The sequence below is a fragment of the Helicoverpa zea genome, chromosome 17 (assembly GCF_022581195.2).
Source record: "Helicoverpa zea isolate HzStark_Cry1AcR chromosome 17, ilHelZeax1.1, whole genome shotgun sequence".
Taxonomy (NCBI): domain Eukaryota; kingdom Metazoa; phylum Arthropoda; class Insecta; order Lepidoptera; family Noctuidae; genus Helicoverpa; species Helicoverpa zea.
The window spans coordinates 6999795-7019272 of record NC_061468.1 but is presented as its reverse complement, the minus strand read 5'-3'; the positions used below and the strand labels follow the sequence as shown (position 1 = coordinate 7019272).

At 37.0% G+C, this 19478-nt stretch overlaps 1 protein-coding gene across 2 annotated transcripts in view; it reads right to left on the bottom strand.

Annotated features, from left to right (window-relative positions):
• Window positions 1-10669: 10669 nt before the first annotated feature.
• LOC124638357 (G-protein coupled receptor dmsr-1-like) overlaps window positions 10670-19478 on the bottom strand; it is a 67954-nt gene continuing 59145 nt past the window's right edge. The window contains exons 5-8 of one of the 2 annotated variants that reach the window (XM_047175297.1): window positions 17820-17922; window positions 16227-16807; window positions 15998-16054; window positions 10670-11338 (exon numbers count right to left, since the gene is read on the bottom strand). In XM_047175297.1, coding sequence (XP_047031253.1) covers window positions 16030-16054; window positions 16227-16807; window positions 17820-17922 — 709 coding nt within the window. In that variant the 3' untranslated portion in view covers window positions 10670-11338; window positions 15998-16029. The remainder of the gene's footprint in view (window positions 11339-15997; window positions 16055-16226; window positions 16808-17819; window positions 17923-19478) is intronic. The other variant, XM_047175298.1, reaches the window with a different exon arrangement.

Here is a 19478-nt window from a genome sequence, read left to right as displayed (position 1 = left end):
TAGTATTGTATGTTAGTTTATTTACTATGTGTAAGTCTGCTAAAAATTGGGTAAGTATAGGTCCAAATAGGGATTCAAGGATTCATAGGATCCAATTTCATACTTTTCGCCCCAATTTAACCATCGACTCCAAGCTGATTGATAAGTGTTGCGTGTGGATTGAAGAAGACTTCAGTCGGAGAGACTCCTTGTCCCTCCCCCCCCCCATTTCCCTGACCTTGGCAGGGGGTATCCCCGTTGCTGTGTCTATCGGTTTCTGCTCGAGGTTCATCAGTGTGTAGGGTACTGCTAATGATCGGGACTTCAAATCTGCTCGCCAAAATACCTGGTGCCACCGAAGGAACTACTATGAGATTAACTCCCGTTCCTGAATTGAGATGACTGAGGACCTACGGTATAAGGTAAGGTGGCGGTAATACCCATGCTAGCGGGTAAGTCAAAACTTGAGAAAAGGGCATCGTGGAACCCCGCTTTCGGGTCCTTCAGATCTAGGGGCACGTAGTACACAACTATGTGTCCCTGGGCTCGCTTCGAGGCAAGTAGGTCCACTGCTGATACAAGATGCCACTCCGGTGGAGGTTTGTGTCGGGAGAGATGGTCTGCCTGACTGTTGAATAGGGCTGGTATATGATTCACGACGTGATAGATTTGATACAGCTCAAGATAACTGAATACTCTTGTACGTCAAGTTCGGTAGGCTCCTTGATCGGGTGCCACCTTGATTTCTTAGATATGACACCACAGTCCCATTTTTGCATTGAAAAATGGCTGTTGATCTCTTTAGCAACTTGCCGTGATTTTCCAGTTAATACTGCAAGCATCTCTTTCAGATCGCAGTGAAAGCCTTTTTCTCTCTCGTTCCATGAACCCATTACGGGAGTTCCGTTCAGTTGTGCCCCCATCCTACATCGGAGGCGTCCGTGGTTATAAGGTGACAGGGAAGTGGCGAATGAATATCCAAGGTTTGGTGGCAGCTGACCAGCCACCACTTTAGATCTGCTAAGGCATCTGCTGGTAGGTTCAACATTGCTATACTCCATTCACCGAGCCGTGAGCCCACAATGTAACCAAAGAATGACACTTTTTCAAAATGGTGGGTATAACCCGACCGATGACAAAAACGTCACATTTTTATGTAAAATGTTCTTAGTATCGTGGTCTTCAATTAAGTAGGGTTCTATGTATGACAGTCAAGACTTCTAGGTTCATTTTACATGTAAACGATTTACTACATATTTCATTAAAATTAAGAAAATAATTTACGGCCTTTATTATACATATTTGATTTCAAATAAGTTTGAAAAGATTGCATAAGTTCCACAGACATCGTTCTAAAATATCATTTCTAATGTTGTCAGTATATTACTTTCGTAGTTATTTTTATAAAATATGATCATTACTTCAATCGTGACTTATAAGAACCCTTTTTATGGTTTGTTCACCGTTTGGCTCACGGTTCCATGAATAGGGTAGGTATAGATTGCTGTTCAACACTGCATTGAGGAAAGTGAGGAGAGCCCGGTAATGCAGTCTGCCGTATGGAACAACGAAAACTTGCGAAGTTTAAAAGTCCTATCAAGCTATGCAGGTCTTCTAAGTTTGTCGTGCTGTTTGTCACGTAGTGCGTTTTGTCATTATCTTGTTGATAATGCTTGCGATTTATTCACTTGCCATCCAAAACGTGGTGCAAATGATCCCAAAGTAGGCAAATATATCTTGGTGAGCCACCAGAAAATCGAGATACACAATTATAAGTAACCCTTGAGTTTTCAAAGTTTGAGCCACCCAAATTGGTCACTGTGGCGAAGGTCTTGGGTGCCGTGCTTAAGCCAAATGGTAGGCACGTAATCTGAAGCAGTCTTCTTCTGTATACTAGTCGAAGAACATGTCTGTGACCTCCGGCTACCGGAAGGTAGAAGTAAGCCTGGGCGAGATCCACTTGCACAGCCATTCGTCTTTCTGAAGAAACTCTAGCACCCGAAAAACATTTATTAAACTGAAGGGTTCCGTAATTATGAACTTGTTGAGAACCTTGAGATTGAGTATTGGACGGTTCTTTCCGTCGCCTTTTGGGCACAAGAAACATATTGGAAAGAAAGCTGGCAGAATTTGCAGCTATCAATAGAACTTTTTGTTTTATCATTTGGGATATGACGACATCCATCTCTTTGGACTCTCTGGTCAAATCTGGCATTATCTATCAAAGGTGGCTCTTGGCCAATGGTATGCGATACCCAGTTATTATTTTTGACAAGAAAGGCGGAGCTCCCATTTCTTTCCATTGGTCTTGATATAATGTTAGGCAACCCGCCTGGAAAGTCATAACTTACGTGCCTTGTTGGACGCATCAAAGTCCGCCTGCGGTCCTGGACGCTTTCTGTTTCCTCTGTTGGACATGGTTCCTATTGTAATTTACTCGTGATATCCCAAGGGAGCTTTTAGAGTTTTGCGTCACACGCCATTCAGCGTGAGTGTGATTACCATTTCCCTTCGAGGGAAGGTTATAATGGCGACTCTTCGAAAGTCGATCCAAAAAGCCACCCTGCGAGGGTAGATTGCAATGATGGTACGACCCGCAACATGCATGATTGGTACCCTGCGAGGGTCCGTGATAATGAGCCGACCCCTGCGGGGGGTGGCTAGTATACTTACTGGTCCCTGCTTTGTAATGATGCTGCGACTCGCAAAATGCAAGATTGGTACCCTGCGCGGGTCCGTGATAATGAAACGACCCCTGTGGGGGGTGGCTAGTATACTTACTGGTCCCCACTTTGTAATGATGCTGCGTCTCGCAACATGCAAGATTGGTACCCTGCGCGGGTCCGTGAAAATGAGCCAACCCCTGTGGGGGGTGGCTAACATACTTACTGGCAGTCCTAGGCGGAGCGTACCAAGTCTTTCAAGGCCGAAAAGCATCACACGCCGAGATAATGAGCCGACCCCTACGGGGGGTGGCTAACAGACTTACTGGCAGTCCGAGGGGAGCGTACCAAGTCTTTCAAGGCCGAAAAGCATCACACGCCGAGATAATGAGCCGACCCCTACGGGGGGTGGCTAACAGACTTACTGGCAGTCCGAGGGGAGCGTACCAAGTCTTTCAAGGCCGAAAACCATCACACGCCGTGATAATGAGCCGACCCCCATGGGAGGTGGCTAACAGACTTACTGGTAGTCCGAGGGGAGCGTACCAAGTCTTTCAAGGCCGAAAAGCTTTCTTGACACCATCAGCCCTCTTCAAGTGCGGTAGTGATCAGTCCGAACTAAGGAGATGCTGGTTGGACCGCACCTCACACCATTCTTTTTTGTCAAACCGTTGAACGCCTTGCAGGATTGAACTAGGGCCACAGGTGCCTTAGGAACTTCGGGCTTGCTTTCTTTTCCATAGTCACGTGCACGGGCTGTGGTAGCTTTATTATTTACCGCATCTGTATTTGCTTTATAAGTCACTCATTCTGAAAACAAATTACTGAAAAAAAAGTACACGGAAGAAACTCGTGACAAAAAAGGGGTAGATGTACAAAATATTAACACTTGATTTCGCAAAATCGAATATCGAACGGTAAAACCGTTAACAAATTGTATAAAATATTATAAACTCACCTGTGTTCTGCGAGAGCACTGAGTTTATTTTTCAACGAAATACTACAGCGGTTGGTTAGACAACCTTCTCGGGCGGAAAACAAGACGCCAATGACGAACTGTGGCCGCCGAGAACACTCGTCGCCTCCTGCCTGGTGGGGAGTGAAACTGGTCGGTGTGCGAGAGAGATGCAAGATATGGGGTAGAAAAGGACGGAGATAAAAGCGGAAAACACGTAGGTGCCTATCTCAAACTAGTAAGCTTCAAATAACGGTCAAGAATTTAATATCAATTAGTGATCCCTAACGACCTTCAAAATATAACCGATATGGATTGGACCAATAAAATCGTACCTACCTTTATTTTGTCCAATGACCTTTCAGAATATTTTTATTGCTACACAGCTTATGTTCTCAAAGCGTCAGTTTCGGATTTATTTGCAGGATTTTGTTTCATGAATATTTACAGATATTTTGTAGCACTGGACGGGTTAAGAGCAAAAATTATGGATAAAAATATAGCGTCATAAAATTAGCATACCGTGTTGGCGTCGCGTCGTTGTATTTTGACAAGCGAAAATTACAACAACGGTTGATTAAAAAAAATGCGGCAACGTGACGCGTAGTTGCGACTTTTTCCTTTTATGTCAGGACAAATTTTAAAATGGTGAAGTTTGCATTAATACGAATAATTATGTTTTTGTCCCTAATAGAACAGAGAAATAAATAAATTATATTCAAAATAAAATACGAACCAATACCTACATAAGTCTGCTTGCTAGTCCTGTAAAGATTGCGTAGCCATTAGCAGCTTTCGTGAGATTGTAGCGAAGACGCCTAACAGCCTTTTCACGCTGGCGAATAGGTTGTAATGTAATGTTACAATTCCGGCAGCTGTTATTATGAATATCTAAGCTCAGGCCCATTTTCAATCAGAGGGCAAACGTGCGAGAAAGGAAAACAGCTGTTTATCATAGGTAAGTGAAATGATTATGAAAAACAGTCAAAGATACATATGTCCTTCACAAAAATTTTTCGTACCTCTAACTTACCGATAAATATGAGTAATTTTGTTTGTCAGTTAAAGAGGTAGTACTTTGGAAACGAAGATAAGCTATTTTTGACCGACTTCCCAAAAAGGAGGCGGTCGTCAATTCGCATGGTTGTATTTTTTTGATGGAACAACCAACTCAAAGCGGTTGCAGAGCTAGTAGAGACATAATTTGCGTAACTTCCTAGAGGAAGAAGAATGTCCTTTGTCCTTGTACTATTCCATAACTTTTCCACGTGGTATAACATAGGGAGGGAATAATGTTTACTTGAGCCGTTTCTCCCTAAAGTCACTTGACATGCATTCCCCAAATAGCTTTCTTGCCAAAAATATGACATCTTGGAATTTGTTACGCAATGTGAGCAAAAATGTTCCTTAGATCAATCGCCCACTTTTTTGAAAATTGGCAAAGATGAAAAAAACTCACAGAAAATATATCTGTTAAAGGAAATGATCCCAAAACTCAAAGACAAATGATGAAAGTTGTAATTAAGACCTTTTTCTTGGTTGTTTTGCTTTAAGATTAATTAACTGTTATGAAAGTTTGTGTTTTTATTGCAAAGATTGAAAAAGGATATCCAAAAATACAGTTTACAGAACAACTTACTTTTCTTTTTTCTTCGTAAAAATAATCTACCTTTTCCACGTTTCACTGCCTTAATTCCTTTTGTCATAAAATAGGCTAGCTTTGACCATTGGATTATTTATCCATACATACACACATACCTACCTAGTTATGTGTTATCCTTGGTCAAGAAAAACTACCTTCTTCCGGGAACTGGTCACAAATGGATCCTTTCCGACTGAAACGTTCTGAAGCCAACCGAAGTTAATAAAGCGTGAATATCAGGAGTTTTTGCGGGCACACTCCGATGCGGTTGGATAAGCCCTTACTGGCGCACTCAGAGTTTTTATCGATGACTCGTGTCGTGGTGTCCCGTGGCTTCACCCCGCGTTCTGGGGAGCTACTTTCCGCAACCGAATAGAATGTACAGTTATCGGCACTGATATTGAGCCCTGACCTTCACCTGCGCAGAAGCGATTTACTGCCTTATTGCCTTATGCGTACGGTGCGCAAAGCGATCACCACTCTTCCGCCGAGAGCTCAATATCCGTGCCAGTAACTATAACACCACCACTTTACCTATATTCTACCCACATGCATATCTGTTTACCTATCAGATCATTTGTTTTCAAAGTGTGTAACAAACAAACAAACTTATGCGATTACTAAGGATTATTGGCCTGTCCTTTAAGAAATAAACGACTCGTTTTGTTTACGGACTGTATTTTTGCAAGTTTTTTTGATGTCCTGTTTTGCACACAAAATCAGGAAATGGTTTTTTAATCACCAAAGAAAACATGATGACTAATTACTTTTTTAAAATAATTATTAATTTTATATAACTATGAAGAATTTCAGAAAAAGCTCTTTACCATAATAAATACCTTACCTGTGCATATTCCTACACGTTAATATCTAAGACGTACTAGGGTAGCAGAAATCAGAGAGGATCTTACTTAGATTATTCTGAAATTGTTGCCGACACAACCTGGCGCTAGGTCACACGTGCCGCGAATTAATAGCAGTACTGGGTTAAATAAGACTGTGTTGCTTATGAAATTGTTCACGAGTACCTATAGTATTTACAAACCTCAGATTAAAATCATTTTAAATTCGAAGCTTGTGGCTAAGTCAAAACCGCGCTGTCAATTATTAAGTTAAGCAATACTTGGCGCGCAGTCAGTTCGTGGACCATCTTGTCATCACGACTTCTTCCATGTTTCGGAAAGTACGACAAACTATAGGTCCCGACTGTCATTTAAACATCTATGGCAGTCGTTACTGGTAGTCAGAGACCAGAAAATCTGACAACCAGTCTTACCAAGGGGTGCTAGGTTGCCAGGGTAACTGTATTGAGGATGTCAGATATGCAGTGCTTCTTATAAAACACTGATAGCCAGCTATCCAACATAGTTGAGAAAAGGCTAGGCTATTTTGATGACCTATACGGAGACCATACCATGTATATGGAGACATAAAAAACACCATCAATTTATGATGATAGATTATTAAACTTACTCTAGTTGCCTATTTCGTGAGTGGCTAATATTTCTATCTAAGCTGAGTTTTTTGTAATGCATGGTAGAAATAATAACATAGACTGAAAGACGATCTACCATTTAAAATATGAATAAAATATTATCAGATCTAAATGGAATGTCCTAATGGAATTCAATTCATTCAACTTCACTCAAAATTCATTCAATAAATACTGTTACAGACTTTTTATCGTCCCACTGCTGGGCACAGGCCTCCTCTCACAAGGAGAAGGATTGAGCATTAACAATAATTTTGTATTTATTCATTCAATAAATACAAATCAAATAAAAAATCAAATCATTTATTTGTGGAAATTTTGTGTTTGTTTTTGATTATACGTGATCAGTAATATATTTTTCCCATAAATATTTTATTACTGTACCTGTGTATTCGTTATGGCCATAAATGTGATTAGCTATTTTTATAAAAACAACCAGATAAAATTTATTTGGAACAACATTAATTTAAAAACGAATGGCTTTATTTCGCACTATTAAGTGCCTACATAGCGAAATATTTTAAACGGAGCTCACTGTGAACTACATAATTTAGTTGCTGAGTTACACAATTATATTACTTACCTTTTACTAAAGTCATACCAGACTGGTTGATAGTTATCGAACTTTCTAGCTTCTAGTCTTTTATTAAATTAAAGGCACTTAAACGGAAGCGTAATTTTAAGAAAACCATAATTTTAAGAGTCTCTTTAATGTAAACTTTACAACCCACAATTCTTGGTTTTTGACTTCAGTATTATAGCTGTAGTAATACCATCCCTTCCACTAGTATTTATCATGACATGTAAGGTATACAATTTTCCTCTCTTTGTATGAATGGTAAATTTGATAATTAAATAGTGCATAAGTGAAGTGCTACTAACATAGTTTTAAGTTTTTATTTACTAACAATTTTGTATAACATATGTATGCTAGTTTTATGGTATTTATCTATGGGCCTTTGATGCCTGATAATAAAGATGATTTGATTTGATTTGAATAATCTGCTCTTACACTGACCGTAAAAAGCATAACCTTACATAGAACGATCGGCCGTTGCTAAGCAACGAACCAAAGAAAATGGATTAACATTTATGAACATATGTAGGTCCTTAGATATTCATGTACGAGTATGTATTCTAACCGCATGCAGTAGCTAATTAATGAAGTGAGCATAAGATTTCAAGGCGACGTTACATCTAGCTCTATGGAAAAGATAATTATATAAAATCTACATTCATGTGCAGTGAAGCTAGGTTAGTTCTAAAATAAATTCATGATGAATTGAATTATGAGTAGGTTAATATTAGAGGCACTAATTGCCAAGTGAAACCTACACGGGCTGCGTGCAAGGTTGGCGCTTGGATGGTTGACCATCCATGGCATCCATGTTACTACGAGTTCTTTCGTGTTTCGAATGGTACATTCAATTCGTGTAATTGGTTGGTTAAGTTGGCCTGACTGTCAATTGAATCTCTTTGGCAGCCGTAACGGGTATTCATAAGCCAGAAAATCTGAAAACTTGTCTCAACAAGCGGTACCTGATTGCCCAGGTTATTAATAGGTTGCTATTGAAAAAGAATCACTGCGAAAAATCACTGGAGCCAACACGAACTTTAGTTCACAATTTTCAAAAGGAGTAGTAGGTACCTTTATGTCTATCCAGTTTATCCACCATTTCGTATGCAGTCAGCAAATTAATTTGGAACGCTCACTGCAACAAGCAGGTAGCTTTATTTTGTAAATCTATTTTAAGAATTTTGCAAAGTTTCGTACAATTTGTTCGAACAACTAAGTAGTTCGACGCGATCGAAATACAAATGCTTGTCACGTTATCTTTGGAACATCAACTAAAAAACTCTACGTGAATATTATTTTGTCATTCAAAACTTTGTACTAAAATATACTTCAGATTTATTTTGTGGAAATCATAATGACACCTTTTAAAATTTCTCTCTTAGTTCTTGGTGAAAGAATTTACAATTCTAAAATTATTATGATCGATATCTTAGCACCAATATCGGCGCTTTATCTGATAATTTTACCTTTCAACATTTTCAATAACCACCGTAAACTAGCAGACTGTGAAATGTGAAATTATGACATAGAGAATAAAAAAGCAAGCTTTTCTATAAAAATCTTTGATGAAAATCCCCTCGATTCGTTATCCCGAGCTAAGACTGAAAAAAAAGGCAACTGAAATAAAATTATAGAGATGTCAATGAATATTACCTTGATGACAGGCTATGTCTAGTTAAACAAAATTGACTGACAACCGGCCTTAATTACATAATCACTGGTTAATAGTCAATTAACATCTATTATTTCCAGCGTTCAACCTAAATGAATTCCCATTTTCAACAACATTTTCACTACTGAATAAAGGCTAAGTTTCACCAATGAAATAAGCTGTTTGTCCTAAGTAAAACGCGTGCCAGTTCAGGACAGAACTATTAATTTTGAACTTATTACGTATTCCTAAAAGGATTGACTACCGAAACCAGATGAAACAAATAGTAGAATACACCAAAATATTTGGTTTCACAGTAAAAAAGTCATCGATAAACCGACCTATTACGTAAACCGACTCTCAGTGAAATTGACCCTTTAGTCTACAATACATGAATGATCGACCGACGTATGAGCGTAATAGCTATTTCAAATACTGTACACGCCAAACTTCGCATTCACCCGTAATTACCGTAAATCATACCATTGTATGCAATTGCATATTTACTCCCTTGTCAGCCATTATTGATGATACGGCCCGGTATTATCGGAATATCTGTCGGAATAGCTACATCATGCTAATCTTGATGTAGCTATTAGCTATATTGACGGGCTATGGAACCTGATTCCATATCGGAACAGTGATTAATATCGCTAATATTTTTCTTACCATGACTATGGTGATGATGCAGCTTGTAATTTGTCTTCTTTCTAATCAATTATTTTTCGGCCCTCATTTTGGTGGGTTTTCCTCGTATATTATTTCTCAATCTATCATGATGATGTTGCAATATTTCTGTTACACACTAAAGAAAGGCAAAAATTAACAATGGAGAACAAAAGAAAATGTTTGTGTTTTATACTTTCTTGTTTGGTTTATTACCTAACGAAGAATTCAAAAAAAATTTCGTTGCTTGATTTCTGACATTTACGCGAATGTAAGACATTTAAATGAAACTTTTTCTACGAATTTTATCGCGGTTATGTGAATATTATTTAATCGCGACGTTTCGGTTGCCTTACAGCATCCATGGTTTAAGCAACAAAAAAGTGTCTTTGTTCAGGTCTATACCGTATGAACACAAAAACAATGTTTATTAAGTGAAATTAATATTTAAGTCTCATTTCTGTTCCCAATAATACTTAGGTACATGTAATATTTATTTACATTATTTACTTGCTAGGCAATCTTCGATGTTTTTTCATGGCTAAATCATTACCTAGCACAATTTTGATAAGAGTATTGAGTCGAAGCTCGAGAATTTGAAAATAATTACCAGTACTCAAATTGGTAAACAAATAGACTTGCCTGAAGAATCATTCTATAGTGGATTCATATCGGATATTCATATATAAATAAATAAATAATTCCGGAACATTTTTTACACACGGTCGGTTAGCCCCACGGTAAGTTATTAATTAACTTGTGTTATGGGTGCTAACACAACTGATAAACTACATACAGCTACATATATACATATTTATAAATACATATCATAACACCCAGACCACGACCAACAAGCATGCTCATCACACACATGTCGACCGAACCGAGAATCGAACCCGGGACCTCAGGTTCGGCAGTCCGGCATGGTGACCATTGCGCCATCGAGGTCGTAAAAAGATAAAATAAGTATAAGTCTCCGAGTAGGAATTTAAATAAAAAAACTTCAAGTGAAAGGTATTTTTGAGTAAAATAATACAAGCTACATTTACTATAAAACATTTCTTTAATTTTCAATAAAAGTTGAAAATAAAATTATTTCGAATAAGATAAAGTTAGAAGAGACACAGTTATTTGAAATAATGATAATTTCAAATTGATCAATTTACTTCGTAATAATTTATATTAAGGTATTACAAATATTCATAAAAATACCATATTTATTTTCCACATTGGAACAACACTAGACAACAGGCCAATCTTATAATATTATCATTTCATTATACCAAATATTACCAAGTAATCTTATACAACGAACGACATAGTACTAATCATAAAATTCAATTTGAGCGTTTGCAAGCATAAAATAACTTCTATACAAAACAGATTCTCAATATAGAAAAAGCTAATAAAAGAAAAGCAATATTTTGACACTATTTTGGTAATACAACTCTTTGGTAGGACTTATTTACAATATTGACTGAATCAACCAGTCTTGCTTTAGCGGGGCTATATACATACATTAAGTGAACGTTCAACAAACTGAAAGTTCTTCGCGTTAACCCTAAGACGTTCGACGTCACATTCGTTTGACACTGAACACTGATTTATCATCTAAAGCACTGGCTTGGGCGAGTGTTTCACTATAGAAAATGTTCTCGTACCACTGGGACACTCCCGTGTTTCACCCGTCCTCACGGCACGGATGTCTTTGCACTGAAACAAATGATTAAAACGTTATTTTATTTTTAATTTATAATTTTTAATTAAAAAAAGTGATCTCAGAAAAACTTTAGGCTAAGGAAAGTGGAGCTGACGTTTGAAAAGAAAATATCATAGTGTTTTATTTTGATTCTAAAACTAAAATGTGTCTTTAGTCAGCGAAGACCTATACAACCATTCTCTTGTAATTAATGAAAAGGTACTTGAGGTAAGGCTGTAGAAGAGGGATTGCATATTCATTAAAAATCAACCACTAGTGCTCACTACTGAATTAAATAAAGTTTTCCGTTGTTCACTATCAAAAAGCATGTGAATAAAAAAGTGTGTTACAAACTACCCATGACGCAATGACTCATATGACGTCAGATAAGGGAAATTGTGTATCGAGTGACCCAAAAAGCCGATAGACCAGAAAGCCTGCCCGTGCAAATATCAATCAAAGCCCACAAACCTTCCTAAAATCTACATTCCCTATATAGTACATACAAACACACAACATACATAAATACATCTTGAACAAACTGCTTCTAATACCTATTTACATCACCTCAAAACCTTATAAATACCAACACTAAATAAAACGGTTATAAGCCTATTCGGTCATTCGTCATCTCGACACACTTATCTCACCACGATTGAGTCCACTTGGTGAAACTCAAAATTTTAACATTTATCATGTCGTCAACTCGAAACCGTTAAGATTTTGATTCGTGTCCAGTTAGTGAAACTTAAATTATAAACTTTTATGTTTTCACCAACTCGACACGTTTTAGAATTTAACCCGATTTCAAGCAAAATGTACAGTCAACTACATTTATTTTCTGTGTCACAAACATCATTGGAAACTAAACGTCCGCTTATTTCCTAAGCGGACGTTCAGTTTCCGATGATGTTCTGTTCAGTTCTGTTATCCTTGTACTTGGTACAAACGATGATTCGATTTCAATACTATTATTTTACTGTAGAACATTATTAAAAGTTGCTAATGCGTCTGGCTTCAATGCACTTATAGAATAGAATAGAATAGAAATTCCTCAATTATCAGGAAATAGAATAGATTTCCTAGTACTTGTAGTAAGTAGTTTGGGAGTTTGAGTATGTTCGCGTTTCAAGCGTTTGCTAAGCGGACGTTCAGTGGCCGATGATGTTTGTGACACAGAAAATAAATGTAGTTGACTGTATTTTTTGCTTGAAATCGGGTTATATTCTAAAAAGTGTCGAGTTGGTAAAAACATAAAAGTTTATAATTTAAGTTTCACTAACTGGACACGAATCAAAATCTTAACGTGTCGAGTTGACGACATGATAAATGTTAAAATTTTGAGTTTCACCAAGTGGACACATTCGTGGTGAGTTAAGTGTGTCGAGATGACGAATGACTCGCCTATTCTACACTAGCCGATTTCCCGCGGTTTCACCCGGTTGTAACTACTACCCGTAATAGGATAAGATATGGCTTATGTTACTCGGGAAAAGTGAAGCAAAAAGTTACAAAAGTAATACAATTTTTCGAAGCGGCTCAGTAGTTCCGGAGCCTTCGGGTACAAATAAACTGACAACAAAATGATTGCTCTATATTAAATGTAGGTTTTAGTATAGATACATACACACAAAATCTTGGACAAACTGTAAGCCCCTAATATTTACACCATCTAAACCCCTACAAATACCACCATTAAACAAAACTGTTATGAGTTTATTCTACATAAACGGAATAACGATAACATTACCATTTTAGGGTTAAGATTACCGTTTCTTCATATTATTATAGTCACTATCAGCGATTATACTTTCTCTGTAATCTTTGGGTTTCGTTTAAATTTCTCGGATTTTCTTTAGGTACTAGACAAGTTCATTTTTGGCTAAAGACCATTTTCTTGTTAACCCTAGATTACTACTCTACGTCGCAGAGGCGCCCGCGTTTTTGATATTTTGCTTTCTCTTTTTATCCTTTGCGCGTACGGCATTCACGTTCAAGGACATCTCAGTGATTGCCAGCACGTGTCGCAGGACGGTGGTTGCGTTACGGTAAGTGTAATAGTTTTTTTGATATTACTACCTTTGGCGCTCCAAAGACGTATGAGTAGTTTGTATGTAAGTTTTACGCTATTAATCAAATTATTTGGTTAGTGTTTTTTGATCATTATTAGTTATTCTATATATCTTTTGTAAATTCATATGTTATACTAGTATGTTATATATTGTCATAACATATCAACAAAAAATGAAAAACCCCTAAGTCGAAGACAATTTATGAAAAAAACTTAGTCGCAGTTGACTACTGAATGGATGCCAAAATGACTAGAAGCACCTACGTTGAAGAGCAATATCCGGGATATAATTGAAGTCATCCTAAAAAAACCTTCCGATGACTGTTCTGAAGAAAATGAGGGTCCACCACCGCCAAAAAAAAGAAGATATTGCTCTTATTGTACATCTAAAAAGAAGAGGATGTCCAAAATGACGTGCGCAGAGTGCCAAAAATCTATACATCAAGTTCATGTATGTATCGGATGCATCTAAAATATTTTTTTTGTTACATTGTTTTTTTTTTTTGGTTGATTACTTCATAATTTACTATTTTTCAAGAGAATTGTATAATTTAAGTTTTTATTTTTTTATTTTTAATGAGAAGACTGTTAAATTGCCTAAGTTCCTAAAATTTGTTTCTAAGATTTATTTGATTAAAGATTTTGTAATAAAAATATATAAATATTAATTAAAATTGTGTTTCTCTTTTTTTAGTAATCTACACAATTACATAAACAGTCAAAAAATATCAATCATACTAATAGGTTTTTAATAAAATCATTAGTAAATATGATGCGCCTCGCAAGCGTATGAGTAGTTTCTTTGTGCGTCGCAACATGAGTAGTAATCTAGGGTTAATCTAAAGGTACGTTTTGAATACTAGGTGCTGGCTGCAACTACCGACCGCACGTGCCGCCATTGCATTAAATCGGCCGCACCGTTTTGGATCGGAACGACAGCAGCATGTGCAGTCGCCCTCAGATATCGACTGATTTCATGCATTCGCTGCACGTGCAGTCGACAGCAAGCTTTCAAAAACGGACCTTTGAATGTCAGACTGAATGAATCTAAGCTAAATTAAATGCTGTCTTGGATACGTTTGAAGACTCCAAAGAGTCCTGTTCATAAAAGGTAGGTACACGTGCCAAAAGCTTGCAAAATGAGTCATTGTGTGCCAAAGAAGTTATAAATATAAGACGCCCACGGATTTGCCCACAATGTGATAAAAATACCTCGCGAGCATAAAGAAAAATCCTTGTTTGTAGCTACTTTTATAAATACCTTTCTTTCTTTTCTTTGACGTAAAGGTGTAATAGATAGTTATTTTCTCATTTGAAGGTGCTAACAAAGATAACTATGTATCGGCACTTTACCCACGCTATCTAAGGTATCTTGTAAGAAAATGATGTCGTAATGTGGTTTGATAACTTTTGCTATCAAAAAACGTTCAGGGATTCTTACTTTTTATTGCCATTCATGCAGTATCATACTAACGGAACGTTAGGATCCCAAAATCCCAAAATTATAGTTTGAATAAAAGTAACGGTTAGAAGTATCTAACAAGCAAACATGTAATTCCCTACACGTGCTGTAAAACATTAAAGCGTTTCAATCTACCTGAACAACATTTAAAGTGGAATAAAATATGAATACTGCTACAGAGCTCAGAGGATTTAAAATATAAATACAACTTAATGACACAAACTTTGCTTTTCAAATCTGCAGCTTAAAGTTGGTTAACATAAAGTCGGAGTGGGCTTTGCAATTAGGTCAGATTTGACACACAAGACTAATGCATGCTCAGAACACTGAACAATGCGTCTAATCCCTTTTTATTGGATAACCTCTTTCTTAGAAATGCTTTTGATGTTGTTAACTAGGACGAAAATATTTTTTCTTTAACAAATAGCTGTTTCTGCGGTTCCGGGACAAATTTTTGCCGCAACCAGATATAAGTAGCCTTTCTTTTAACTTAAGTAATGTAAGTTTTTAGGGTCATACCTGCTTCGAAACTAAATTTCATTTTAATCGGATTAACCACTTTTCTGGGAAAGCGGACAAACTTGCTTTTTCATTAGTGACCTCTAATACATTTATGAGATAACAACACTCATTTTTGCTTTTATCTAGAACACAAACTAGAAATGTTTCATAAAAAGCCTAAAAATAAGTCATAATAATACTTGTGGAGAAATAAGTGTGCGAAAAAAATAAAAAGAAAGGCTGAACCAAAAGCTATTCTAATAAAAAAATGTGTGCGTAACATTCGTACATAAGCTACGAGTGAAAGAAGCACATATGGCGGTAATGACCAGCGTGAGAGCAATTGACGCGAGCTATGCGACAGCCAGAATATTTTGTGCGATCTCGTTTGTACGGCATGCCCAATAAAATTCAAATATTAGCTTCATATTTCGGCAGATTTACAAGTACAATAAGACTTGTACTCCATCCATATGTGTCAATTTAAGAAGAAAGTAGTAGAAGATAAAGACTTATTTTTACCATGCAGTGCAACCCACAAAGAACATACATACGTATTAATAACAGTGACAGGAACACAGTTGAGAAAACACTTCGAACGCAAACTCTTTTAAAAATGCAAAGGCAATAGTTACTCACATATCCGTATTTATATTGAAGCTCGGCTGTAGTTACCTTTTTATCTTTTCAGTGCACCTGCAGGGGGAAACAATTTCATGGCTCATGAACATAGTTTTAAATTGTTTCACAAAACATGCAGTTAGCAGAAAATTGAATTAGAACGAACATGAAAGGCAAAATCGAAGCGAAATGAAAATGCTGGGTTATTATTTTTTAATTAATGTTGGTGTTTTTGTGTAAAACTTACGTGTTCTGGTTGTGTGAGTCGGAATGCGATGCTGTGGGAGGCAGGAACCTCGCCAGGTGTGGTTCTAGAAGCAGCTGCCTGAAGGTCTGTCGGAACTGCCTCGACATTGAGCAGTACAGCACGAAGTTGATGGCTCCGTTCAACAGCGCCAGAAAGTCCATGAGCTCCCCGAACAGATCGTAGCATCGCTTGAAGAAACACCAGCCGAGTAATCCACTCATCAGCCCCATAATGCCTTGAGGCAGTTCCGTCACAAGGAATAGTAAGAGCACAGCTAATAACATCTTCGTTGTTCTGTCAGTCCGTTTGTCTGCTTTATTCTGCCTCTTCACCATTTTCTCAGCTGCGGGGCAAGCGTTATAGTTCCTAAGTTTCTTTTGATGTTGGTTGGCATTGTATAGCGCTCGTATTAGCCAGACGCTAATGACAGTAAGAATGGAACATGGTAATAACTTGATCACAACGCCGTGCACCCAGAAATTGGCTTGGTAAAGTGTCCCTTCGTAGTCCGAGTCCACGTGGTATGCAATGTCTGGGTTTCCAAAACGGTCAGTCACGTTTTTTGTGTGTATGTCGAAAACCTGTAGAAAAAGAGTAAACATTTCCTTAAAAATGCCAAATTCCCAGTTGTATTAAGTCTCGTTTGGAGTTCAAAACAAACAAAAAGTGAAATTAATCAACGAAATTACGGGCCGGTTCACAAAGTTTGTAAGCGAAGATAAATTCCTTTTTATTATTTCTTAGTCATAAACTTGATGTAAACAGTGTTGAATAGACGGCGAATTTCCTGAGTATTTGAAGACCGTAAAGAGGTACTATAGTAAACATAGCTACATTTGATTGATCACAGTCCGGAGCTACAAATTCTCCTAATCGCTGTCCACTGTTAACGTGACCAAATGATTGACAACATCGCCGCGCGAATAGCTATGCTAATTCCATGAACAATGAACACATTCGATGATAATTGATATTGTATGGAAAATACTCAATGACGAACAATTGAAAAGAATTAACAGGAAAATAAAACAAGTGAATGTTTAGTTTATAAGCTTACAAATGCATACCATCATTTGTTTTTACGTAAGTTCCATAAGAAACTTATCTTTTAGAGTATTATATATGTACTTTAATTAAGTTTAATATGGTTCTAGTTATGATACATACTATGTGTAATATTCCCAAAGTGTCGGCATTACAAGACCTTCGAATCTATATTACATTAGTGGATCATCCGGGTAACAGGAGAGATAAAAATTCAAATCAAATTGGAACATTTGCGAAACTTCAGCTTCGCTAATATGATTGCCGCTTCTGTAGAATTTGTGCAAACGAACAACCGCGGTATATGTTAGCATTGTTATATATATATATGTATGTGATGTTCAGCACTATTTGCTATGCGTCTCTTAATCAAACCAGCGATATATTCATAATTAATGTGTTCGCTCTAACTTCATTGTGAGATCCGCACTTTGGATGTAGCTCACAATGTATGAAAAAAAGTATGTAAAATACCAAGGTTTCTTCTCTGGAGAAGGTTATTTTACGCAAAAAAATCTCTTTTAATAAAAAAATAAATGAGTATCTTACCATAAAGGTCGGCGCGCACAGTATAGGCGGCAATATAAAGCTGGTCAATATCGCAATACTGCATCTTCGTTCCGTACACAGAATATGACTTTTGTCCGAGTACCTGAAACAGATTGGAAAATACATCGTATTTAAATGTGAGCTGCATTCGGATACAAGAAATCATCTGATTTGTGGAGAGGTATTTCATTTGAGGAATATTCCTTTGATACGTATGCAATAAGCACGCGAAGGAATGTCGCTCACTCAATCCCTGACACTTTATTTGCATCGCTTACTGAAAGAATTTTAAACGTATTCGGTAATAAAGATTTTTAGCGATTTTCCGTGGAAGAGCGTATCATATAGGAAACTTTAACGTACAACTTCGGCGATATCCTTTTTGTATGGAACTATCGGAAAAGTCAACGAACAGCAAACTAATGGGTACACGATGCCAATAATTCGTCTTTCAGTGTCGCAGAACGTGGCCAAATGACCGCCATTTCGGAAGACTCATTATTTACGTTGCAAATGTCCAATTGATATCTGCAAATGCTGGAAATAAGTGCCTTTATTTCAGAATATGCGTAATTTAATTGGTTTCTGGCAAAATACAATGGAAATATTCTTCATTCATTGTATTTTACGAAAATGAAATTGTCCAAATAAATGTCAAAGGATGATAAGCGATATCGCTGCATCCGATCTTTTTCAACAGTCAGGTAGTAAAGAATGGATTTAATATTCGTGTATGAAAGAGTTTTATATATTTTCTATGTCGAACAAAATAAATTACGAGTTAACCTCAGGGGAGTTCTGCGTTTTATAATGAGATGGTATTTACGCTTCAATTTAAAGAGCCGACAGAATTAATAGGTTTCTTAGTAAATATAAACGAGTAACAAGTTGCCGTTGCTTAAGGATTAAGTATTTGCTTAATTAATTAATGTGGCGTTCTGGAAACCCAATTTAATTAATCATGGTTGCTACTGATCTCACCTTCAATAAAGAGAAATTGTCGGATGAAAGGACAGTGTAACGCCTTAATCCTCTCTTACCTTGAGCATTTTGTGTCCTCATCTATTTACATACATAGATAATTAGACAATAACGCTTCTAGCAGAATGCTCATTTTTTTAACGGACGTCCCGAATATTCGGAGTTTTTTATATGTCTCCATCGCTCATGTCTATTATTTTTATTGTTTTTAATCATACAGGTATCATTTCATATTTATTCGAATCAGTATTCAATACTAACGAGCCCCTAAGCACTAAAACAGCAAGATCAGTCAGCTCATTTTCAACGAATTGATACCATCGTCTGCGACAAATGGAGTGACTCGACGTTTGTAAGCAATGGTCTATCAGACCATTAGCCCGTTGTTGAAACTCGTTCAATCGTGTTGAAGCACCATGTTTAACTGATTTTCGTACTGTTTGCCGAAGCTTTCAACAAAATGGAAACTGAATAACGTTGGGAGTGTATAGAACGCCGAAAAGTGATTTAAAGATCTCTTGAATTTCGCAATGTTGAGATTATTTTTATATTAAACTGTTTTTAGATTATTTTTTCGTAGAAATAAAATGAATGAACCCATTCTTTACGTCTTAGGGTTTTAATATTGTGTTAAGAAATCGTTTCCACTTCCTAAACTTTCGCAATTTATTTTAAGTT